Source organism: Pteropus vampyrus, unplaced genomic scaffold (assembly GCF_000151845.1).
Source record: "Pteropus vampyrus isolate Shadow unplaced genomic scaffold, Pvam_2.0 Scaffold81, whole genome shotgun sequence".
NCBI classification, from domain to species: domain Eukaryota; kingdom Metazoa; phylum Chordata; class Mammalia; order Chiroptera; family Pteropodidae; genus Pteropus; species Pteropus vampyrus.
This window is the reverse complement of record NW_011888862.1, coordinates 1,588,033-1,608,476: the sequence shown is the minus strand read 5'-3', so window position 1 is coordinate 1,608,476 and position 20,444 is coordinate 1,588,033. Positions and strand designations below refer to the sequence as shown.

Genomic DNA, 20,444 nt, shown 5'->3' with positions numbered 1-20,444 from the left:
ATTTAAAAAATTGTAAAAAAATTTACCCCTCAAGGTTGCTGTATTAAATTCTATAATAATTATAAAGAGCTAAGGGCAGTACTTTAAAAAAAAAATAGGTTTTAAGTAAACAAAGCCTTTTCTGTCAAGTCCCTGGCTATACAACATTCTTTCATAGGTGGTGGGTGTTTATATCAGTTTTGGAAGTGAAAAGAACGATGGAAATTCTCAGTGCACTTTACCAAACATTCAGAGCCCCTGGAGACAGTGAGAAAAGACCAGACTATGGTTCAGTAGGTCTACGGTGGAGCCTGAGAATCTGCATTGCTAATGAGCTCTCAGTGATGCTGATGCCACTGGTCAAGGGATCACATTTTGTGTAGCAAGGGTCCAGGAAACCAACTGTGGTCCCCTGGGCAAGCCATCTCAGTTCTCTAGGCTTTGGCTTTCTCAGATGCAAAATCTTTAAAGTTTATTTACATGATTTCATATTCCTTTCATGCTATCTTGTTGTGACAGATTACCTGAAAAATGGCCACCGCCAATTCCTCCCACTCTACCTGCCCTTCTATAATGTGACTTTGCTGCCCCTCCCAACAAGAAGTGGAGTCTCAGCCCTTGGATCTGCTCGAATTTTGTTTGGGCTAAGAGAATGGAGCGGAAGTGAAGCTGTACGACTTCTGGGTGGAGGCCTGAGGAAACCTGGCAGTTTTCCTTTTTACCTTCTCAAGACCCAATTGCCATGTGCAGAAGCTCGGGCTAACCTGTTGAATGAGACGAGGGAGAGGGCCAGCCGGCCCTGGCTCCAGGCCCTGCAGCCGAGGGGCCAGACATGTGAGCATAGCTGTCTTGGACATTCTAGCCCCTAGCTGACCTCCTAGCTTCGTGTAGCAGTCGAGATCTCATGCAGCAGATGAACCGCCCTGCTGAGCACAATCCACAGAATTATGAGAAATAATGAATCTCTGTTTGAAGCCATTATGTTTTGGGGTAGTTCGCCATACAGGAATTGATAGCTGATATAAACGTTCGATTCACTCAGAAGATAAATGAAATTTCAAAAGCCAGAATGCTTGGAAGAACTATAAAGAAACAGGTCTACCAACAGGAGGGCAGAATATATGCCAAGAGCTGTCTTTACATTTACAAAGTTCTTAATGAAGATGTCTCTTTTGTATTTGATTCAATTTAATAAGTATTAATTCGAAGCTACTGAGTAATGTGAGATAAGTTAGAGACATAATTCCAAGGAACTTGTAATATAGTAGGGAATATTATGTTACACAGAAAACAATTAGAAAACATGCATTGATAATAAGCATATATTGGAGAATAAAAAGATTTTAACTTTACAATAAAATTCTGTGGACACTTCGAAGTTCAGTCAGTGTATTCTGGAGTTATGAGAGAACAGTTCACAGAAGAAGTTCAACTTAAAGCTGGATAAATAGAAGAGTAAAAAGAGGTATGTAATAACTGAGTAATAGTGTTCAACTTTGCTATCCAAAAATGAAAAAGTCAGCCCTGTGGACGAATACGTTCTAGAAAGCTCAAAGTCCTTTATACAGAGAACGACAATTTTAAAATTTGTATTTGCTATAGCACACAGCACACATAATTTCACTAAATCAGTAAGTTGTAGGGATTCCAGAATATTACAGAATATATGCTACAGAAATACATAAAGGAACGTTCGGCGGGAGATTTAACTATAAGACATTGAAGAAAAAAAGCCTTGTACTTTCTTATTTTCTCTTTCCAAGACTGTCCTTGAGAAAGCTTGTTTATTTAATGACTAGAAATATTCGAATTTCAGAGATGTAATATAGGAAATATTAGAAATATTAGAATTTCAGAGATGTCATATAGGAAAAAATTGTAAAGGCATAATGTGAAAGCCAAAAGATATGACATAGAACTTTAATGGCAAAGAGTGTACACAAAATAAAATTGGGAAATAAAGAATTTGACGTACGCAGAGATCAGCTTTAGCTCTCTCACCCACATCCCACTTATGATGTGCTTCATTTTGGAAAACATTCGCTATTAAGTGGTTGCCATTGGTAATGCGAACACGCAATTAAAAATTTCCAATGATATTCCAATAAAACGAGTTCGATGTTTAAGAATAAGATATAAGAAAAATAAAATTATATTTATTTTTATAATATTCTTTATAAGCGTTTTCGATAAGGAAATTATGCACTTATAAACATTTAAACTGTACTGCATAATAAATCAATAAATCCATTTTTTTTTTAGGACAGGCAAATGAATATCGTAGGCAATTTCTCAAAACTCCATTTATCTACATTATCATTTTGCTGCTTCTTTCCCCATGAAAATCCAAGGGGAGAGAACATAATCCTGATGTACTTGGTAACATGAGATCTCAGAATAGTATGCATATTAGATGAAAGTTCCAGCACCAAATCACAGTCAGATGTTTAAGTATTCACCAAGAGACAAAAGACTGGCTTAGTAGTGGCATAATGTTACCCTTCCGCTAACACATAGCTCAGTGCCAGGTACACAGCACTTGATAGTCATTAAATAAACAAGCTTTCTCGAGGACAGTCTTGGAAAGAGAAAATAAGAAAGTACAAGGCTTTTTTCTTCAATCTCTTATAGTTAAATCTCCCTCCGAAAGTTCCTTTATGTATTAACTTAACAATGAAGTTAAAAGGCCAATATTGAAAAAGTTGCAATAACTTCAAATCAAAATAAAGGGATATTTGTTGAGTGCCTATACCTTGCTGGGAATAAAAAGGGATAATAAACTAATAAATGCATTAAAATGCTAGATGAGTGCAAGTACTGTAAAGAAAATTAAAGGTCTGTCAGGAGGAAGAGAGCAGTGAGCAGGAACAAATTTTGGATTAAGATATTCACGAAAAAGTTTCTCCAAAGAGACATTTGAGCCGAGACACAAGCGAAAAAACATTCTAGAGAAAGGGTACAATAAGCATGAAAATCTTGAGTCGTAAAGGAGAGTTGGTATTAAAATGTGATTATCAGATAACAACATATTAAAAAAATAGGTAAATTGAATAAACAGAAAACTTAAATAACAAAAAATGAAAGATGTGATTATTAGAGCTGGCTGTGTGTATCCGTGTTTCCCACTGTGAGGGGTTTGAGTTCTGTATTGGGATGGGAAGATGGGATTTCCCCCCGACAAGTATCTTAAAGACAGACAACTTCCAACCCATTAGCTGCAGTCCCCTGAGAGGATTGTGTTCAACCCCGTCAGCAACAATTTATAATACAGGATAACCATCTGTACCTGAGAGTGAGTTTTCAAAGGGCAAAGCACAGTCCTTATCCCAGAAGGGTCCTTCAAGTGCAAGTTGAACTGCCTAGGGAAAGACCTCTTGACATCTCTGTTTGCTTTTTAAAGCACTGAGTTTGTCTGAGCCTTGTATTCAAAAAAAAACAAAACAAAACAAACAAAAAAACCAACCGTAAATCAATCTCCTCTGTAATTCCAACATGTTTCCCAGCCGTTTCCTTCTAGAAATCCACTTTATTGAGAGAGAAGACTCCCTAATTGTCACCAAAAAAAAAAAAATCTTCAGAAAGTAGGAATGCATATTGGAGGAAAATCATGAAGGGGGAGCACAGATCGGTGGGGTTACTACAAGATACACCTTCTTGATTTGTGTGGGAAGAGCTGAGAAACCAACCAAAATGATTCCTGGAGGGCGTGCGCATCCCTGAAGAAGGAAGCGCTCCCTAAGCTGGCACCTCCCAGGGGCACCTGGGTTTTAGCCCAGCCACTGAAAGTATAGAAGGAATAATCAATTGCATAAATGAGCCTCGATCAGATTTTGCTTTGAGTATATGTTTGACTCAAAGGTTTGAAATAATACCTTTTGTGCACAGTCAATGTAATGAAGTCTATTGAATAGAGACGATGTATTGGCCAGCACTTCTCAGCCTTTTTTCCCCCCCCATGAGGGGAGAGACTTATGCCTCTTTGAGAAACTGAAGAAAGTGATGCACCCTCTTCCCCAGAAAAATGGTTAAACAGATAAGAATTTGCACTGAGAACAGAGGAGTTCATAAATCTCCTAGGTCTACTCTTAAAGCCCCCCGCCACAGAGACACTAGAAAACAAAGAATGCGACAGCAGTAACACCTCGGGTCTACATGGCATTAGAAGAGTTTTGATTTTATAGGTCATGTGCACAGCGAAGCAGGCTGGGTTGACAAACAACCTTTCTTTAAACGTTAAAAGGGAAAAAATTAATTGTAGTGAAATACACATAAAATTTACCATCTTAACCATTTTATAGCTTACAGTTCAGTTGTGCTGAGTACAGTCGCCTTACTACACAAGCAATCTCCAAAACTCTTTTCAAAAATCTTGCAAAACAAACTTTATACCCGTGAAACAACTCCCCATTTCCCTCTCCCAGCATTCCCTGGCGAGCACCATTCTACTTTCTATTTCTATAGAATTTGGCTACTCTAAGGACCTCACGTAACAGGAATCACACAGTATTTGTCTTTTTGTGACTGGCTTATTTCATTTAGCATAATGTCCTGAAGGTTCATCCAGGTTCTAGCATGAGTCAGAATTTCCGTCCTTTTAAAGGCTGAATATATATTTCATTGTACAGATATACCACATTTGGTAGTCCAGTCAGCAATGGACACTTGAGTCGCTTCCACCTCTTGGCTACTGTAAATAATTTTGCTGTAAACATGGGTGTGCAGATATCTCTTTCGGATCCTGCTTTCAATTCTCTTGGATGCATACCCAGGAGTGGAACGACACAATGGTTTTGAGGCGGCCATTCTGATGGACCCTTTGAACGCAAGGAACACTACGACTTGGCAATTCTGAGTCAAGTTCCTTGTCAAAAGAACCTCTTCAAAATGTGAAATTGCCATTTCACTACCAAGTCATGGTAGTGAAATGGACTTGCCTGACACAATGGACTTGCCTGACTCTTGTTCTATAGTTAACTCCTCCTCAGTTATGCAGCTTTCATGTTCTACTTAATTCATTTTAGTATTTTTAAAAAAATTGACATGTGATTTTATAATAAAAAGGCAATAAAGAGTTTTCAAAGTCTGTTATAATTCTCTAAGAGTACCTCAACTCTCAAGACTACCAATTCAAAGGAAATTTATAATATAAATTTTGGTAAATATATATATATTAGAAGATCTGTTAGAAAGTCCTTTAAAGTCTTTCTTTGCAGTATGGAGCTGAGAACGAGGACACAAATTCCTCCTCCTCTTCCTCCTTAGTGTCCAGCGTAATACTGATCAATAAAACTAAAGAAGCCTTCAACATAGCAGAGGTATCTATCCCCCGAATTATCAAATGGAAAAGGAAACAGGTTAAAATTTTAGTTGAGTAAGTTTAATTCTTTACCGAATATAAACAAGTAGAGCCGTTGTAATTTTAAAGGTGAAATTAATGAATAGGAGGCACAGACCATTCAAGATGTCCACGTGGGCTCCAAGAATGAGCAGTCACTCAGTTTAGAATAACAAAAAGTCCTTTATGAGCCAAGGACAATGGTTAGCATATAATTAATTCCCTGTCATGGGTAGTTTTCCTGCCAGATGGTGCCCGAACCTACCCCTTCAACTCTCCCATTTCTAACTTCCACCTTGTCCCAAGCCCACCGCAGGGGAGATGATGCCCTAGGATGGAGAAAGAATATCCATTTGTTTATTTCCTGGTTTTCAGAACAGGTAGAATTTTAATGATTTGGTTTTAAAGCCACATCGACATAGTGGCATCCATAGGTACCTGAGTCACAATAGCTCTAACAACACAGCTGGGTCAAAACTTTCATTAAAATAATGTCTCCGAAACACCATGAGCTCATGTACGGTATCCAAAGTCAAAGCCAAGAACTTGGCCTATGTCATTCCAAGCTGCTGTGGATTCAGGTCATCAACAATTGGCTTCAGAACATACTCCTTTCAGAAGAGTCCTCGATGATTGCTTTACAACTCTGCCTGTGCATATGTACTGGAAGATTAAGTCCCCTTAGCAACCTCGGATTTTCTGCTTGTTTGGTTATAGCTGTTGTCAAGCACCACGAACCCTCACAAAGGGCACAGGAGCTATCTCACGTGAGACTAAGTGTTTTCAGAAGAGGGATCAGGTCTACTCTTTCTCATCCACACCCTCCCCCACCGCCCCAAGCTTATAGTGTTCTGCATGTTAGACATTTGTGATTTTTAAGACAGTCTCTTCTAGAAAGATTAGAGGGCCCTTTACCAGGATGCCATAACAAAGGAATGCGGATGGGTAGGTGAACAAGCACCCTTGAGATATAACGTAAACTAGACGCATCTCTCCCTCTCTCACATAAAGACCAGTCCTGATGGCAAATCACTGAGAATTTTGGTGAAGAAATTGGATTTTTTCCAGCTTTAGTGAAGTAGAAAAAATTGATCATTTAACCAATTTCTAAGACTCCAACTTCCATCTTGGTGCCAGTGATTTCCAATTTGTGCCAATGAGGCATTTTCGGGCCGGACTGCTCTTTGTAGCACCCACCTACTTGGGGTTATTACAGGAGTCCCTTTACACTTCCAAAGTGTCTAAATCTGAGCTCATTTAGCCCCTGAAATAGAAGCTCCATAAGACTTTCTGTTCAGTGCTGGATTCCCAGGACCTAAAACAGTGACTAGCAGGCAGGTAGGTGCTCAGTAAAGATATGTTGAATGAATTGATGATGAATGAATGAAATAACCTTCCTAGGAGGCGGAACCTTCCATTAATGCTACACGTGTTACAAGAATGTTCTCCAGCATTTGACAGTTAAGACCAAACTCTATATACCTCTTCCCATTATCTCATCCCTCCAGCCTTCTTTTATTAAATTGCCCTCTCTGCTGCATCTTCCCCATCCACCCCTAAATATGCTCAGAATCTACTATCAGAAAACAAAATATCCCTTTATTATACAAGGCTATCTATAAATCTGTTCAGTCTCACTTCTCCGGCGCCATCTTAAATTTTGTATTCCTGGAATTTTGAGTACCTCTGAGCTCCCAACTCACACCCAAGTCTTTCCCTCCTATGTGTCATTCTCAGGCAAGGAATGGCTTTCTTGGAATGCCCTCTCCCTGCCCTGGAGAAGCCCTCTGCCCAGCTATCTCCTTCTCGTCCTTTAATTGCCACCGCATGTACTATCCATCTCCTCAATGAAGCCTTTCCTGGTACCGACCCCTCTCCTCTCAGGCAGTGTCCTTCCTCTGTGCCCTCACAATTCTTTTCACATCCTGGTACACGTAGAAAATGGCTGTGGGGAAATGGACGAGGCTGTGCATGGCCATCAGTAACTGGCCTAGGTCTCAGGCTGGCACAGTCCTTGTGCAGCGACATCCGGGTACGCTTGTGATCCAGCCACGGCACACTAGGATGGGCTGTCATGCTGAATGGCAGCTCTTCTGTAAGTATGCCACATCGCTACATCCACCCCACTGCATTATGATGATGTGTTTGTCCCTCACTGCACCTCTGAACACCTCAAGGGCGAGAATCTCGTGTTCTCATTTTCATGTTTTGAATCATCATCACATAGTAAAACTTTTTTAAAAGTTAATATTATCACATCTACATTCTTACAACCATGTCCACCGTTAGAATATAGAAAGGTTCCATCATATCAGGTGCCAGAGTACCCTCCCCCCACCCCTAGCACCCAGTGATCTGTTCTCTGTCACAATAGTTTTCTTTTTGAGAACGTCATATAAATGCCATCACATAGTACGTAACCTTTGGAAAGTTGCTTCTTTCACTCAGCCTAATGCCTTTGACATTCATCCAAAACGTGTATAACAATAGTTTGTTCCTTTTTATTGCCGACTAGTATTTCGTTGTGAAGATTTACTACTGCTTACCCATTCATCCGCTGAAGGATTACTGGGGCCGTTTCCAGTTTGGGGCGATTCTGAATCCAACTGCTATAAACATTTGTGAAAGGTTTTTTCTGTGAATGTGAGTTTTCAGTTCTCTAGGGTAAATACCCAAGAGTGGGATCATATGAGTTTTATGGCAAATGTATATTTAGCTTTATGAGAAACTACCAAATGGTCTCCAACGCAGCTATAGCATTTTGCGGGTACACTGCCCTGGCAACGTATGAGCGTTCCAGTCATTCCACATCCTTGCCAGAATTTGCCATTGCCAGCACTTTTCATTTTTGCCATTCTAGTAGGTGTGCTGTGGTATCTCATTGAAGCTTTGAATTCTCTCTCGGTACCCAGCACTTAGCACATTGGTAGGTTCTCAAGAAATAGTTGAACTGAAATAAACGCATCTCACTTTTTTAGTCCTGTTTTACAATTCACTGATGTTTTCATTATACTTTCTACCAAGCCTTGTGTTTAAAACCAAAGAAATTGCACAGAAATATAAACTCCCTCCAACCTTCCTGTACTCACTCCCTCTCCCAAGTTCTAAATGACTCATTCATCCTACTAGACAATGGAGATAGCAATAGAACCTATAACTTTCACTCCAACTTAAACTGTACTTGAAGGCTTGCAAACAAGATTGCTTTGGAAAGGTTCTACTATCACTGCCACTATTGCTGACAATCAGAATCACCACCAGTAATTAGACAATTGGCTAAGCCAGGCACTGTTCTAGAGGAGTGGTTCCTATAGTAACTCGCTCACCCCTCCAACTCCAGGAGGTATTATCCTCATGGTATTGATGGTACTGACATGAGGGCTGAGGGACAATGAAGCTGACAAACTTGCCCAAAGTCATGTAGCTGATAAGTAAAGGCACCAGGGTGCACATCCGGGTCAGGCTGGTGTGGACGCCATAGTCCTCACCGTTCCGTGCGGCTGCTCTACTGGCCAGAGGAACCAATTGCTCTTTAATCAATAGAAAAAACGACAAGAACGATCTCAAGTCACTTTAATCTTGAAGGGTTATGAAACTTCAGGAAAGTGAACCATTCTTTCCACATCGGTCTTACACTAGCTCCTTCAGATCAGCAGTGAGGCAAATGAATGAGGGGTGCGGGCCCCTAGTCTGAGCAGCCTGCTCTGCCTGATTGGAGGACAGACTAAGGATTTTAGATCTTATTCCTGTGAAGCCAGCAGCACGAGTGAGACTCAGCTAAACAAACTGGACCAACATCAGTTGTTGCTCTATGAAAATTATCCCCCATTCATTAAATCTTGAACCTGTTTACTAGTTCTGTACTTGAGAGCACCGTGGACCGGAGACATAGGCTGAGGTTATAATAATGGTTGCTTTTTATATTGCGTTATACAATAAAATAGCATTTTATATATGAAAATTCATAATATACTACCTGAATCATCTCATGACTAAGCACATCCAGGGATAACACAGAACTTCAGTCTTTAGAGACCAACCCAGCACTAATTCTAATCAAACGAGACACATAGACTTGTCACTCGGTACACGTTGCTAAAACTATGGCCAACAGACTATCAAAATGGAATTCGGTGGTTCGGCTTTAGTATGTTAACGTAAAATATTTCTTATCTCTTTTATTACCTGCTTTTTCCCAAACCCAAAAATACGCTTCTATGAACTTGGAGCTGAATCTCTTCTCATATCACTGACAAGGTAAACAAGAGACACAAATCCCATGATCCTATGTCTTAAGTAGTCACTTTCCTTAGCCCAAATATGCAATCATTTCATGCTTCAAGTATGAAATCAGGGGGAAAATCTGTGCACTAAAAATAAAAGTTATTCAATAAAATTATATCACAAGCAAAGTTGTCTGGGGGGGCGGGGTGGATAATAGCTCCGAGTCCCAAAATGTCAGACTATTTTGTATGTTTCAGTCCCATACAATGAACTAACTACGTAACAGAAAGAGGTTTCACGTGCTCTAGTGAAAACTCTCAAGACTGTTTTTAAAACAAATAGTGCCACCAAGTGATTACTGTCATGGAAAATTATGACAACTCTAAAGAATATCTGGCTCGAAGTCCCAAGCAGTAAAACGCAAAGGTATTACTGAATCGTAATCATTTGGAGAGCTTTCTTAACCTTTACAAGCAGGCCTCTTCATAATGTATTTATTGCAATGATTTAACACTCGATAATCATAAAATCTACTGAAAGAATATCATTTATACAAATTCATAAGTGGCTCATAACACGGTGTCAGTGATTGATAAGAAAACATTAAATAGCAGAATGACTGGAAACTTTCTGATTGGCATTCCAAAATGTATGCATTACTGACAAATTTCTCAGACTTGAACCCTAGACCATCCCGAGAAAGAATTATATATTTATGCAAACCATAAGCCACTCAGCAACGATGTGAACTTTCTGTAAAACTGTGGTTTTTCTCAGAGGAGAAAAGCTTATTTATCGAGACCATCGAACATAAAGAAGCAATTAAATACAAACCAATTCGCATAACCAACAAAACATTTTCCGTTGAAAATCAAAACTTTTCAACCTGACAGATACATTCGTCACTGAGAAGATGCCATTTTTAAAAAGAAAAAAAACAAACAAACACAGCACAAATCAATTTCCCTCACCAAAAGTGCAGTCAAAAGTTTACTATAAATTATAGCCTATTGTAATACCATATATACGGACGAGCAGATAAAATCAGTTTCTCTTTTCCCAAAAGTGCCTCTGGACATCTAGTCTCGAGGAAATAAACAACCAAGGTCGTATATGGTTTTGTACTTTTCTTTTGCAGGCTTTTCCTGCTTCACCTTCAATATTCTTTTTAAATATCAGAAGTGCATGAACAAACCTCAGAAGGATCATCGACACTTTTCTATCAAAGGCATCATTCTTGTATAATTCTGAGCTGTAGCTTTCAACCCCTGACCAGATAAATTCATCCGACCAAAAACCACGAGCTAGTCTCTGGAAACACGATAAGATCCTTGCCGTTTTAACTTGAGGACTATACTCACTGGCATACGTGTCCTCCTTCATCCTCTACCGCCTTGCCGAAGCCCCAGGGAATGGAGAAGGTCTGCCAAGTCTCTCCTTCGTGATCCTCATCCATGGTAGGAAGGCAAAATAGCTCACCTTTTCCTAAGGATAGAAAGAAAGAACTCTGTTCTTTATTCTTTTATAAGAAGAATGACGGTACCCTAACAAACAACTGCCAGATGAGAAGAACAAGAGAAGAATCGATGCTGGGAGGCCAATCATATTTCATCACTCAGCTACTTGGAAACCAGATATGCTTAGACGATCACGTGCTCCAAGAGATTTAAGGATGCAGAAGAGGAGTAGCTCTGTCTTTCGTAAATTATTAACAGGAACTTTATTCCCGCCCCCACCCCCGACCATGAGCAAAGATGCACGGGTTACTCACTTAAAAAAAAGGTAAAAATGGAATCGGGTTTGGCATCGAGCATACAAATCGACAGGTGAAGAAACAGGATTTCTAATGTTCTGTCACTGACCCCTCTGAATCGGGACAACCCAGCGCAGTTAGAATGGAAGAGATCGCACACGGGGCACGAAGCAGCACCTTCTGAAGGCCCGAAGAGGCCGGAACTGCAGCTTCAGCGTTTGCCTCTGATGAAAATGAGTATTTGCTCCTCCCCATCTAAGAACTCACTATGGGATATTTGGTGCTCTGAGCTGGAATGAAGCCACCTGCACGCAATCCTCACAGCTCTCCTAGATTTCAAAGTGCTATCTAACTTCTCTCATAGCTTTGTTTTTCATCCAGATTTGAGATTTAACATGTCTACCTTAAAGATATTTGCAAGTTGCCTTTTTTTTTTTTTTAATGCCTACAGCACCTGGTCTTCCTAGGTGGTCTCCTATCCAAGGACTAACCAGGCCCGACCCTGCTTAGCTTCCGAGGTCAGACGGGATCAGGCACGTTCGGGATGGCACGGCTGTAGACAAGTTGCTCATTTTAATGCCAGATCCTACCCAGTAATTTAAACTCAGAAAGCACTGGCTTCCCATGACATAGATGGGGGACATTTGGAGTACACTCTGTAGAGTGGTATGGAATGTCCCTTTGACACTATATCGCCATTTCTCAGCCTCGGCCTTACTGAAATTTGGGGCTGGATACTTCTTTCTTGTGGGCCTGCGCTGTACATTGGGGGACATTTGGCAGTGTCTCTGGCCTCTACTCACTAGATGTCAGTAGCAACTCCCCAGTTGTGACACCAAAAATATCTCCAGACATGCTGGGAAAATTTCCTGGGACCAAGAGACCAAAGAAAGAGGCCGGCAACTCCAGAATTACATCAAGAGCTAAGTAAGGGAACTTACGGACAGAGTCCTAAGAGGCAGCAAGATGGTAAAACTCCACACCCAGAAAGCAATGGGGCTTGTTAAATATGGCCAAGGGGCACGTGCTAACGCAGGTGGCTTGTAGCCTCGTGGCCCCATGCTTGTTAAGAGCTTTACAATCCAAAGCCATAAGCAACTTAATGGGGCCAGTTATCTATTCGACAATACTACCTTCAGGTGATGTGGGCCTGCCCCTTGCAGGCGAACAGGCAGCTTGCTTTGTAAAATCGGTCACATTTCGCCTGACAAGACACTGCTAAATGTCCCCTGGGGGCAGACTACCCCCTGGTTGAAACCACTGTTCTAGACCCATTACTTTAATGAAGTTTTTACAAAAGAAGAAGAACGTTATTTACATTTGAGACAGGCTTATGCCAAAGACAGGTGGTGGGCAAATAATGAAGGCTGTGCGTGCACCGCGCATGCACCGGAGGACTCATGCGCAGGGGGCCAATGATTTGTCATAACGGAGACACATTTAAAGTGGAAAATATCAACTCACCATCCACATTTGCCAAGCTGCTCAACCTGTGATGCGTAACTTTGTGTGAACTTCACTGGGCCATAGGGCGTCCAGATATTTGGTTAAACATTATTGTGTGAGTGTCTGCAAAGGTGCTTCGGGAGGACATTGACATTCACATATGTAGACTGAATAAAGCAGGTGGCCCTCCTCGATGTGGGCGGGCCTCATCCAATCCACTGGAGGTCCGATCAGAACAAAAGTTGGCGTGAGGGAGAACTGGCTCTCTCCGCCTGTTTTTAAGTTGGGACATGGGTCTTCCCCTGCATTCTGACTGGAACTTACACAACTGGCTCTGAGTTCCCAGCTTGCAGATGGCAGGTCATGGGACTTCTTGGCCTCTGTGATCATGGGAGCCAGTTCTCTGTAATCTCTCTCTCTAGATAGATGATAGATAGATAGATAGATAGAGATAGATAGATAGATAGATAGATAGATAGATAGATAGATAGATAGGTAGATAGATAGAGATACAGATATATATAGATATGTATATATATACACACACACACATTATATATGTAGATATTTATTTAAATATTTATATTCTACATATTCTATTGGCTCTGTTTCTCTAGAGAATCCTATCTAATACACTACTATAATTTCCAAGTCTCTAAACCTTGCTGTTTGGAATATGCTAATTTCTCCTTAGTTACATATTCTTTATTCTACCTTGCTTTCTGTCATCCCACTGCAAGTAGGGTTTGTTCTAGCAAACTATCCGAGCTGATCTTTGGTAGCAAAAGAAATCAAGCAGAGATAATGAGGACATAGGTTCCCTGCCTACTCTGATCGGTGCCAAAAAAAGTCCTTTCAATTCGAGACATAACAGCGGTCTATTTAAATTCGGCACTGAGAATATCAGGCAGATAGCTTGAAAAGCAACAGCGCAGTTCAGCAAGTCCACAGTGGCGGACATGTTCTCATTCAGAATGGCATGTCTAAGGGAGAAATCTTGCAGAGGGGAAGTTGTCTCGGGAGAAACAGCCTTCGGAGCATCAGAATTTCCTCTCTGAGCAGGAGTGGGTGCGGTCAAAAGAAAGGCGAGCTCCTCACGTGGTAAACTGTGTCACTAGGCCTTCTGTCCTCTCCAGGGCTGATTTTGGAAATGAGCGTGGAGAGGTCAGTCTCTGATGGGCTGATGTTTGTGCTTCAGGGTCGCCGTGGGGAAGGGTATTGAATGGGCAGGGAGAAAGGTACTGTGTCCCATTCATTTGGGATAAGAAGGAAAAAAAAGACATTCTAATAAAGCAGAATGGGGTTCTGAGATGGGCAAGCCATGGCCCCCTCTGTGGACTAAATCGGAAGAGGTAGAAGCTGTCTGCCTTGGGGCTGTCAGGAGGCTCAGTGTGGCCTGGAGGAGGGGGGAGCGTTCTGCGCTGGAGCGCGGGGTCCTAGAAGCAAGAGTTCAACAAATAAAATCTCTTTACTTCCAACCTGTTTTCCATATTTACTCCTTGGCTATGTGCTGTGGATTTTTCTTTTCTTTTTTAAACCCGGAAACACTCATTTCTTAATAATGTCACCAGCTACCAATTGGATTCCTGTACTTGAATGTCATAGCGGGATACCAAAGATGTTTTAGACACCCACTGACCGGCCTGCGCAGTGGCAAATACAAAAGACTTAGGTCATCAGTTGCTACCCTCAAAGGGCGTATGTCCCACGTTTACAGACAGCGATGATAAATACGCGAGAGCAGCAGACCTGAAAGATTTCATTTCATGTTTTTATTTTCCGTTTTTACATAAACTGGGATTATTTTGCGTACTTTAAAATACTAAAGGTATACTCTAGTTGAGTGACTTTGAAATTACTTTTGAACATAATCATCTTTTTTGACCAGGCAACAGAAAAATAAGCAAGACTACTATTTTACAGTTGAGACAATAATTTTATACCCCTTACTTAAAGTTGCTCAGATAAAGTCCTTAATTCTGGGCCTGACATTCGAGGTCTCCGCCATCTCTTCCCAACCTTCCTTTCTGTCTCTTCCTCCCTTCTGCTCTTTCTCATGCCTTCGGCTCCAATTTTATTAAAGAATGCAACGAGCTCTCCATGATTTTCCACCTCGAAACATTTGCGTTTTTTCCTCTTCCTTTCCACTGGAATACCAATTCCTTTATCCCTGACCAAAATCAATCCTTTCTCAAACACCTGACTCATAGCTCACCTCCAAGGAAGCTTTCCACTTTCTCCAAGCAAATTATTCTCCCCACCTCACTACTTCTGAAGGGAGTGGTACCTCTGTAAAAGCAGCTTTCACACTCAGCCTTACACTGCAGGTATTTGTGTTCACCTCACTTACTATTCTAGGAGGCTTTCTATAGATCCTTCAGCATTTTCTACATGGATGATCGTGCAATGCACAATGGAATCAGCTTTGCTTCTTCCTTTCCCATCCTTCTCCATGCCCCACCTTCTTGTACAGGTTGGAACCTGCAGTACGATGTTGAAGGAAAGTGGAAAGAATGGAAATCCTTGTTCCTGATCTTATGGGGAAAGAAAGCATTAGTAGTACAAAGAGTTGATAAACTGAACTTTAAAATTTTGTCAAGTGTGGTCTTCAATAGTGTGGGATGTAGAGAAAATATTTTTGTGTTTCTGCGGAGCTGGGGATTTTAAAATAAATTTTGCTGAAAACTCGGGCTCCTGAGCTACGAGCGAGCCTTGGGAAGGTAATTTACACACTGTATGAATACTGTGAGCACTCCAGAGAGATTTATCTAACTCTGGGGGTATGTGTGTACACTTCAAGGGCAAATGAGGCTCACGACCTGGGACAGCCAGAGACATCCAGGCTTATCTGGTCTGGAAATATATTTAATTACATTCCAAAAGGTAAGAGAGAGAACCTGGGTTCATTTCATCCCATCCTCAAGGACCAAAAGTTTTATTCCCTCTTTATGAGAGAAGAGGGGGATGTAGCTGCCCCTTTCTTCTGTATATAAGCAGAGAAACTCCATTTTTCTCTATTTCTCACCTATGGATTATCTATCGGGCCCCTCATAGAAGAGCTATTTCCACTTGGCCCCTGATACCCCAGGGCTAAGGCTTGGGGCAAGGGGGCCAATGCAGTGATTATTACATAAACAACACTAATGATAGTCTATCTCTGATTCAGAAAACCTCCTGGCACATTCGGGATAAAATTAATGAAGATGAATATCAAAAACCCAATAAAAAGACACTGGGCTTTGATTTCTGTCTCTGTTGCTGCAGGAGGCTGTAAAGGAAAGGTCCTAATTTTCTGAGAAATGGCAAATGTCCTCAGGTCAAAAGCAGCTTCTGTACTCATTCACCTGTCATGTTTCTTATTTTTTTCTTCACGTTTTTTCTTTTTCTTTTTAATTGTGATAAGTATATATATATATATATATATACTTATCACATATATATATATATAATATATATATATATAAAATAAAACTTACATTTAAATTTAAATCATTTTAAGTGACATCAAATATATTAAATATTCACGATTCTGTGCAACCATCAACACTATCCATTTCTGGAATTTTTTCATCTTCCTTAAATGAAACTCCATCCCCATTAAACACTAATTCCACATCTCACTTTCCTACAGCCCCTGGTAAACTCCATTCTACTTTCTGTCTCTATGAATCTGCCTATTCAAGGAATCTCATGTAAGTGAATTCGTACAGCATTTATTTATTCTTTTGCATTTGGCTTATTTCATTCAACATAATGTTTTCAAAGTTTATCAATGTTGCAACATGGATGAGAATTTTATTTCTCTTTGTGGATGAATAATATTCCTTGTATGGATAGACCACATTTTGTTTATCTGTTCATCTTCTGATGGACACTTGGGTTGTTTCTACCTTTTGGGTATTATGACTAATGCTGCTACAAATATGGGTGTACACGTATCTGTTTGAGTTCCTGCTTTCAATTCTTTTGAGTATATACCCAGGAGTAGAATCGCTGGGTCATATGGTAACTCTATGCTTAACTGAGGAGCTGCCACACAGTTTTCCACAGCAGCCACACCATTTTTCATTCGCACCAGCAGTGCTTAAGGGTTCAATTTCACCACATCCTCGCCAACATTTGTTATTTTACATTTTCCTTCACTTTCCTTTACTTTTGTCAGCTCTTCAGTAATTTCAAGCTTTTTAAAACATATTTTATCCAGAGAATTGGTCTGAATAAGTGACACTGCCACTCTCAGAAACAGGAGGTCTCCTTTTATTCCTTTTATGACTCTCTATGGCAGTACCACACAGAGTTGGCACAATAAGCCTCAAAGAGCTGTCATTGGCTCTATAGCATCAGGGGAAAGTTTTATTTTTGATAGAATGCTAACAACAAGGACAGCTTTCATTTTACATTAAAATATATATTATTTTGAATTCCTATGTGCACTTTTAGTACTTCTCCATATACACAATTCAGCCCTTCTCATGTGGCTGACACTCTGTCAACATATAATGAACATATAAACTCTGAAAAATGCACCATCCACAGAATAAATGATTTTAAGTTGAAACCACCCTTTGGAGAGCAGCTTGCTTAATGTTTCGTAAAAATGGTTTTCTCTAGTCCAAATAAAAGCCGAATTTAACGAACACTGCGGAAATGTTAGCGCTACTTTTCTGTCACCTAGATGCTATTGTTTATTTTTCTATTGCCTTTTATTTTCTCGGTAAAAGAGTGAGGACATATCACATGGCTTGCTGAGGATGAAACTGATCTTTTTCAACTCTGAATTTATAGTTAGAACTAATAAACACAGAATAAAATTTTTATCCTTCCTTTTATCCTTCCTACGAAAAGAAAATGTCATTGAAAACATGAACTGCCTACAGTCCTTTGAAATCGAATGAGAAAATGTCCTCCCAAACCCTTTCGCTCAATCTAAATGCTCCAGTAATATTGTTCAAGGTTCAGATAAGCTGACTATTAAGTAAATTAGCTTCGAACATACAAATGGCATTCAAAAACCTGTCTAGCCATGAAAGATTTAAGTTCAATTGTACCTACTATGAAAAATGAGGAAAACATTAGAAAAGTTCATTACTTAGAATACACAGAGCAATCCATATTTTCTATACTTCTATAATCAGACGGGACTTTGCTCAAACAGGCCCTGTGCATTTTTCAGGGGGCACCATTTCGTAAAACTCAGAAAGACGGAGTTTCATATTTCCATCAGTCTTCCTTACGTGTCATTCATTCAATATTTACTGAGCACCAAGAGTGAGCCAGGCACTGTGCTAGTCAGTAGGGCTAAAGAAATGAATAATGTCTGGGCCAGTTCAGCAACTTCAGTGTCTCCGTCCCCACAATGTTTGAGACTGCTGGTTGCAGTTTTACCGTGCTCAGTTTTTGCTTCCCTGCCTGAGCCCTTTGAATCGATGATTCTACACTCATCTACTATTTGGTTCTCAACATGGCGTTATCCTTGGGCATCGGTACTTAGGTCTGCCTCACTCCAGCCATCCTCTGCATCTTCTAAACCAGCAGTCCCCAAACTTTGTGGCAACCAGGACCGGTGCTCCTGTGAGAATCTAATGCCTGAGGATCTGAGGTGGAGCTGAGGTGGTGATGCCAGCGCTGGGGAGCGGCTGCAAATACAGATGAAGCTTCGCTTGCTGGCCCGCAAGTCTAGTTGCAATGTCCGATGCTCCCAATAAGACTTGAGATTAACAACGACAGATGAAATTGAGGACTCGCATTATATTTGAATTTCAGATAAACAATGAGTTTTCTATTGTAAGTATATGCCACATAATATTTGGAATGGGGCATAGTTATACTAAACAATTATTTGATATTATCTGAAACCCAGATATACCTGACCTGTATTTTTATTTGCTAAATCTGGTAACCCTGGTCAGGGCGAATAAAATATATTCTTCAACGTGCAATATCTTTCTTCAACTCACATTTGGCATTCGTTGAGGACCACTCCTGGGGATTTTAACTCCCTTGCATTTGCAGCCAAGCATGTCTCGGCAGCCAGATAAAAGCCTCTGGCAGAGAGTGATAGGTGCTCGCAGCAAAGCCAGCAGAAATAGTGTGTGCCAATGGGCTATGAACAGGCGCCGCCGTGACAGCATCTGCTATACTGATATATATCCCTGGGTCATGAGCCCCACATAAACTGCATTAATTTAGGAGTCAAAACGTTAAGTCCAAAATTCGTGGCAAGTAAGAATTGGGAAAGACCTCAGAGCTAATCTAGTCCAACTACCTTATTTCACAGATCAACACGTTTTGGCTCAGAGTTTCTTATTCATAGGCAAAGAGTTACCTATTGGCAAGTCCAAGATACTGTTTCTATTATTGTTAGGTCACCGTCAAATAGTGATGAGTAATTGGGGAAAAATTTTCCCATTTCACAGACCCTGGTCCTAGCACTCCACGCACAAGGGAAAAGCAGCAATCTGAATTTGGTTAGGAGCGGGGTGTCAGGCGAGCACCAGAGTTATCCGGGCGTTAGGTAGACTCAGAAGTGCTCTTCTCCCCATGAGCTGAAAACCCAACCTCCCGCTTGGATCTGGGAGGCAGCGTAGGATGTCAATTAGGAATCGAGCCTCTTGCAGGCGGAGGTTGTCCTGCCCCAGCGCCATGTCACTGCCCTTTTTCTGCTCCCCGTTTTCAGGTCGAGCAGAAAGGTGCCTGGCCTTCCCCAGTCCACACCAAGATTTCACATAGAGAAATCCACCTGGGGGAGGATAGAGCTTCTCCAGGTGGTGCAAGGCTGGGCTGACTTCTCCACTCTATCTCTCTGCTCTTTCTCCAGAAGGGTCCCACACAAACCTTAGAGGTAGGCAGAAGCCTTCCTCTGATTCCCTTCCAAATGTGGGCTAAAAATCAAATGGGATCGTGGTATGAAATCTCTAAATTTCTATAGATTTATAATCTATAAAAGATAACATATAACTGAAATATTTCCCCCCGGCCCAAACTGTCACATAGAAGATGCTCAATAAATGTTTAATGATTGAGGAACGGAGTCCCTGAATTGGAACTTATTGTTTATCTGCACAGAAAAATTCAATGTATTCTACTTCCTTTTGCTCATTTTGTTAGAAGCTCCTGACTGCATGATTTAATTGTAACGTTCACACGCTGTTATCTGTGATATAAGGTGCAGTCAGCAGTAACAGGAGTAGCTAAGGACAAGGATGGCAAGTATGGAAAGAAATATCCGATGCAAATTTTATGACCTGAACAAATTTTTACAGAGCTAATGATCTTTGAAAGGTATCCAAGAGGCTCTTATTTACTTAAGTATTTATAATTTAAACCCAAACAAGAAAATCAATCAAGATAATACAATTGATTCTAACTTAATAAAGACAAATTTTTCTTCCCAAACCAGAATTTTCCTCCTGTGATATGCAGCAATTGATCATTTTCTTATCTGGCCCATAAATGAATTCACAGTAAGTCAAAGAAATTCAACCGGAATTTTAATGTTATATTAAAATTATTTATAATTTATATAAATATAAAGTATAACATTATTTTTTCAGTTCTTAACTCCATATACCAGACCCACAGTTAAAGCATTATAGATCGTAAGTGAATCCACTTATCGGAGTTACGTTTCAAGCTCTTTCCTTTTATTTTAGTAAAGCCCTTGGGGAAAGCTGTGGGAAGGCACTGAGCAGCATAATGAGTCTATTG

General features: G+C 40.5%; 1 protein-coding gene and 1 pseudogene across 1 annotated transcript in view; both read right to left on the bottom strand.

Annotated features, from left to right (window-relative positions):
• Positions 1-20,444, bottom strand: part of FRMPD4 (FERM and PDZ domain containing 4) — a 755,715-nt gene that overhangs the window by 680,537 nt on the left and 54,734 nt on the right. The window contains exon 4 of the mRNA XM_011363039.2: positions 10,900-11,023. Within this exon, the coding sequence (XP_011361341.1) occupies positions 10,900-11,023 (124 nt within the window). The remainder of the gene's footprint in view (positions 1-10,899; positions 11,024-20,444) is intronic.
• Positions 11,734-11,852, bottom strand: LOC111741680 (annotated as a pseudogene).